At 43.9% G+C, this 6,305-nt stretch overlaps 1 protein-coding gene across 1 annotated transcript; it reads right to left on the bottom strand.

Annotated features, from left to right (window-relative positions):
* Window positions 1-2,976: 2,976 nt before the first annotated feature.
* On the bottom strand, window positions 2,977-3,862 carry LOC133895648 (vegetative cell wall protein gp1-like). Its single transcript, XM_062336110.1, has one exon. The coding sequence runs from the start codon at window positions 3,697-3,699 to the stop codon at window positions 3,298-3,300; it is 402 nt and encodes a 133-aa protein (XP_062192094.1). The 5' UTR covers window positions 3,700-3,862; the 3' UTR covers window positions 2,977-3,297.
* Window positions 3,863-6,305: the final 2,443 nt, after the last annotated feature.

The raw sequence follows: 6,305 nt of genomic DNA, 5'->3' as shown, positions 1-6,305 counted from the left end.
TCAGGGGGCAAATTCAGATCCAGAAAATGTGGCTCTCCAATGATGCAGAAGAATGTGGAGAATTAGCTCTCAGGGTGCAAATTCAGATCCAGAAATTTTGGCTCCAGAAACAAATTGGTACTATGTACATATAAGTGTGTTCTTTATATCATACAAGTGTGCTCGTTCATATGATTTCAGAATGTCAGTGTGTCGGTGGTGGTAAAAAAATGCTCTGTAACTTTTCTGATTGGGTTTACATTTCACTGACCTGGCTGATTAGAGCAGAGACAAGTTAATGAGGTAGCTATTAACGATTAAGTAGTATGGAACACTAGCGTGTTTACGCCGGGAAGATCCCCAGACTGACAGATTGAGCTACGGTAAACTAGTAACATGCATGCGTTGTCAGGGACGGATAATTAACAGTGTGCCAAGCAGTAGGGAGATTGCCTCTGTCAGATCAGAGAGAATGTCTGGGACACTGAGCAGCAGCAGATCGAAGCCAAGGACATGATGGATGCCGGAGCGGAAATTTCTTCTCCTATTTATTCACCTCGCCAGGTACGCACACCGTGAGTACGTACGGCTTGCCGTTTTATTGGGCCACTCTCACTACCTTATTTTCTTAGGTGATGTGAGTAGAGAAAGTGAATAAAAAATTATTGTTAGAAATAAACTTTCAATAGATATACATATGTGCTACAAGTTTCTTAACATCTTCTAAGATAATTAATTGACTCATATAGTGATATCTTCCGTATAAGATTGCTCAAAATGCTAATGTCTTCCGTAAAAAATAAACTTATTTTCATTTTTTAAATTATTTATCACATCAATTTTTTCCTAACCAGATAACTGATTAATATCTAAGAAATCAGTCACGTTATAGCACTGGAGAGGCCCTACTCGCACGCTGCTTGCTTGTTGCAGCAGAGCCATATCTGTCTGCTGCTACCGGCTGAGAGAGAGAGAGAGAGAGAGAGAGAGAGAGAGAGAGAGAGAGAGAGAGAGAGAGAGCAGTACTTTTTTTGGCTGCTGCTGCTGTAACGTCTGCATGCGTTCGTGCGAGGGGGAAGAAAACGTCAATGTGGAGGCATCATCGATCTCGTCCCCAAGGATCCTATGCCGGTAACATGCTCCTCACTGGCCTGCAATTGCAATGCAATCCAACATGGTGTGTGTGGCGTCCTGACTACTTGCCCTTTGACTTCACAGCTCTGACATTTATCGCCTCTTTTATTTGCGGTTCGTGGTGCATGCAGATGCAGCGCAACAAAGTCCCCTGCAGACGACACACCACTTATATTTGCGGTTCGTTAATAAGAGGTTAGGACACTTTGTTAAGGAAGGTAGGTGAAAAGGTACTGCTCCTGTTTTATTTTTCCCACTATTCCCCCCCTCATGTTCTGCTCACTTAGTCTTCATTTTTTAAATAAAAAACAACCTACTCTTGAATCTTGATATGTAGCCGGCAGCTTGATCACCGATGATTGCCGTTTCTTTTTTTTTTATCTTGCGCATTGCCAAATCTTAATGCTGATATTGAACTGCTTTTTCAACAGAAAGAGTCCAAGAAAATCAAGTTCTTTTGAGGAAAAGAAAATATGGTACAGAAAGTATATATAGTCTTTCTCTTTTAAAATTTTGCACTATATCATGCCCTATTTTTTGTTTTTTTTACTGAACTACTTTTTTTATTACGCGTGCTGCGTAGGAAAATCTGACCTCAGACCTCACTTAGTGCATCGTCTGGCCAGATTTAGTTCCCCAAAATTCAGTATGCAAGAGCCCTCGCTGGATAACCTGGATTAGCATCACGAAAGCAGTCTGATGATTGCCATTACAAGAGGAGGCTAGACAGAGAGACGAAGGCGTTGCTTTCTGCGCCCCATCGTCTCGACGATCCCCCCTGTCCGACGAAGGTGTTGACAGAACAGCACGGGCACGGCGCAACGCAGCAGCTGCAAATGCAACGCCGCACCCCTCTGCAGAGCACACGCATTACCACCAACCTGCGCACCAATGTACGGGCGTACACCAGCTGCCTGCTCGCATAGGGAAGGAAGGATGCTCTCTCTCTCCTCTTCTCTCTCTCATAATGCCTTTCCTAAAACAAGTAGGGGCAAGAGCAGCCTGTAACTGCAGATGCAACAGCCCATGTGATGCGAGGGAAGGAAGAAAGTTTCAGCTTCTTCCCCTTGCTTCTCTCTCCCCACTTAACCCGGGAGAATGGATCAGTCACCCGGCATGCACAATTTCCATTCCAACCAACCTTCCTCCCTCCCTCCCCATGGATCCATGGCTCCACATGGCTGCATGTGACTGTGAGGTTGCTGTGGAGACAAGAGGCTTCTTCTCCATCCCTGTGAGCTCTGCATGCCATTGTGCAACTTGAGATTTTTTTTCTTTTACCAGGACACCAGGTCGCCAGGAGGAGGAATGCATGAGCAGCAGAAGGCAAGCACACAGCACAGAAAAATTACAGAGATAAATAAGGTCTGGGCTGGAGAATAATGTGAAAATCTAAACTAAACCATGCCATATTGTCATGTTGTTCTGCCATGTTGTCATGTTGTTCTCATGAATAGAAGATTCTACGCAACCCATCTTCTCTCACCAGTGCTGGGACAAAAGAGCCCAAAATACATCCCTAGCCTACCCACGAGTGGAATTTTCTTCAGCTTTCACCAATCATAAACTGGAAATATATGTTGTACTCTACTCACTCCATGGATCCATCCATAGCAAGCTCAAATAGTTCTGAAGATCTGATCATCACCAGGCATCGCAATGCGCATTTGGATTTGCCATCTCAACCTGTCAGATCGATTTCAGTTAAAATTGGCAGATCTTTCCTCGTCCTTCATGTGCAGAAGAGTTCGATCAACCACTGTTTCCCACATCTGTCACACTATCTCTTCATGTAATGAACTTTTTAGCTGCAATTCGCACAAGAACCAAGGCTATTATCTACAGCAACACAACCACCAGAGCTGAGCTCGCAATTTTGAGAACAATAAATAAAATGTATATAATTAACAGATCTCTGGGAATTCTCTTACAAAGTTTTCTTCTTCCATTCATCACCCCTATAATTAACAACCTTTTCCAATTCTACAATTTCAACTCCACACAAACCCCTAAAAGACAAAAAAAAGACATTATTTGTACGAGAGTTTTGTACCATGCCATGGCCGTGGAAACCAAAGAGAAAGAAAAGGCAAGACAAGAACTCCAAGAATCCACCAGTAATCGGTCATGGTACCATGGAGCACATGAATTACGGCCAATTCAGCTGCGGCGTCGACGATCTCATCAGCCCGCCCGGATCCGCTTCTTGGGCGGCAGGGACCGGAACACGACGGAGAGGTCACGCGCGACGGGGAAGAAGGCCCGCCGCACCGACGGCGCCGAGGAAGACTGGAGCTTACGCTTGGCGCCAGGCGTCGGAGCCCACGCCGGCTTCCGCGGCGCCGGCGGGCACTTGGTCGGCGGCTGGAGCCTGCTCTCCTCCGACGTGGGCGTCGTGGGCTCCGGTTCTCGGCCCTCCGCCTCCTTCTCCGCCGCCCGCGACGGCAGCGGCTCCACGTGCGGCGCCGTGGACGACGAGGCCGACGAAGAGCGAGCGGGCTCGGGCGCCGCCGGCGACTCCTTGGTCCTGATCGGCGGCAGCGCCGGGAGGACGTCGCCCGAGGCGGCGCCGGCCGTGCAGCTCATCTGCCGCGCGTAGCTTTGGACGGAGACGTACCCACGCGCAGCGACGGGCTCGCTCGCGCCGTGCAGGCCAAGGGCGATGCGTTGAGTGCGAGGGAGGAGAAGAGCTTGTGGGCTGGGGGAGAGGAGGTGAAACGATGGAGGGAGGGACCGAGGGAGAACAAGGCCGACGAGGTGGTAGCTTCAAGCCGTCAAGGCTGTTAAATAGTCGCCGTCTAGAGAGAGAAAGAGAGAAACGCCTGACGTGCCTTCGGCAACGTAAAAGATTCTAAAAGGAAAATAAAATAAAACTGATGATACTATAATACTTGACGAGGATTTAGTACATCCAAAAAAAAACCTGGGTTTAATAATTGGGGTTCTTTTTTGAAAAGTACTAATTGGGGTTTTGATATTTTCCTTTTAGAGATGTCAGGAACCGGTGAGGCTCTAAGAGACTGATGAATGATGAATTAGTATATTTAGAATTTATTTGGTTCTAAAAACTACATCAAATTATATCTAAATATATTTTATATTTATCTAATATGTCTACTCTACCAATCAAAATAGCTTACAACCTATTTATAAATATAAATTGTAAGTATGTAAATGCGAAAACGTAAATAAGGTAGAATGAGCAAATTTGTTACAATAATTTTTATCTCATGGTATTGTACTATGAATGTCACCCCTAATTCATATTGGAGCTCCACTAAAGATATACTCCCGATCGTCAAGACTTTTTCGATCATGGCTCTTGAGCTATCAAGTCGCAAAGATAATGTCTCAACCCGGATGAACCACCAAGCTAAAAAACAAGGTCTTACCACAAGCCTCCCCCCGATCACTTATCGCCGTCTTCACTTCGGAGCTTGAACCACCAAGGCAACGGTATCTGCATCCCCGTACACATGTCTTGCCGCTGCTCCTCACTAAGTCGGATGGTCAACAAGCTTCAATACCTCTGGCTTAAGATGACAGCAAGTCACCAAGACTCCAAGGTACTAGTGTACCACTCGGTACAAGCTAAGATCACTTCTTGATCCATTCTCAAGGCAGCAATCACCTAGTGACACTCTTTTTAAGACTATAAGCACTAATCACTTATTAATCTTATGCTTAATTATCTTGGTTGATCACTTTAAGCATTTCGATGGCTTGAATATCTTCTCAAGTGTCTCTATATTTCTCTGGACTCCAGCTGCTTCATATAATCAAGTGGAAGGGTATTTATAGCCTCAAACCCGTCAACTAGCCGTTGCTCCAATTACTCAACTTTACTGTTAATATCGGATGATCCGGTGACAATAGTGGTACAAGCATCAGACTATCTGGTGTGTACAATAGTAAAAACTAGCTGTTGGACTCCCATTCAAAGTCATTGTGAACACCAGACTATCCGGCGTAACCTTCAAACTATCACCGGACTATCCGGTGAGTCATCCTGAGCCAATCCGCGCCTTTGCAGCCTCTCTATGTAAAATGCTCCAGTGTAAGCATCAAATGTGCATCCCATTCACACCGGACCATCCGGTGAGTTAAACCTTCTCTTCTTTTCCATTAAATACTCCGGTGCAACTATCTCTGGACTATCTGGTGAGTTGATCTTCAATCTTTAATGACTACAACCTTCTCTGATAGAAAATATCCTACTCTGATCATCGGACTATCCAGTGGGTTTTCCATTTTGCCTTCTGAGCAGAAACACTCCGGTGAGTACTCGAGCCTCGACACTGGACTATCTGGTAAGGTCTTTCTTCTTTACTGAATATGCTCTGGTGAGTATTGCCTTCAGTACACAGGACCATCAAGAGAACAAATCTTCTGGAACTTCTCTAATTCAATCAAACTTTATCACAACTATGGTGGCTTATTCATGTATTGCATCCATGAGACCTATTAACATATATTCTTGAAAAACATGTTAGTAACAATGACTATATTATCATTAATCAACAAAATCACAATTATGGTCTAATAAGATTATTTTCGCTACAATCTCCCATTTTTTGTGATTGATGACAAGACAACTAAATAAAGTAATAAATGATAAATGATATCAATTGTAGAAAGCACAAAGCCTTACCACAGTGCTTGGATGCATGTGGTAGGCCTTACCACTTAGTCTCCCTTTCATTGTGGCCCCACCTTTCTCTATTACCACTATCTTCCTTGATTGACCCATGCAAGAGTTGTTTCATTGCTTGCTTTTGATACTAAATATATATGAGTCTTCCTTTATCAACCTTGGTATCTTGTTTGTTCTCCACTAGGCATGTCTCTCGCTCTAGTCATCAAACTTCTCCTATTTTATCAACCATCTCAAAAGAGCTATAAACACATGCTAAACTCGAGTAAGAGCGTTAGAGCACATGAGAGAGAACTTCATAAATCCTGATCCAATAAAATGATACTAATTGAAGGGATACCACTTGAGGTGATATAATTTTAAGAATATGGTACCAATTGAAATAAAAGCACATAGATCACAATTTCATAAAACTCACACAATATGATTTAAACCCCTTTATATGTGTGCATACATATGATAAAAGGTAGACATATGCACAATTAGATAATATGTTAAGATAAAAGTTTAAGCCATATTATGCATAGAGATAGCTTAA

This window comes from Phragmites australis, chromosome 16 (genome assembly GCF_958298935.1).
Source record: "Phragmites australis chromosome 16, lpPhrAust1.1, whole genome shotgun sequence".
In the NCBI taxonomy this organism is placed as follows: Eukaryota; Viridiplantae; Streptophyta; class Magnoliopsida; order Poales; family Poaceae; genus Phragmites; species Phragmites australis.
This window is presented reverse-complemented; position numbering and strand designations above follow the sequence as displayed.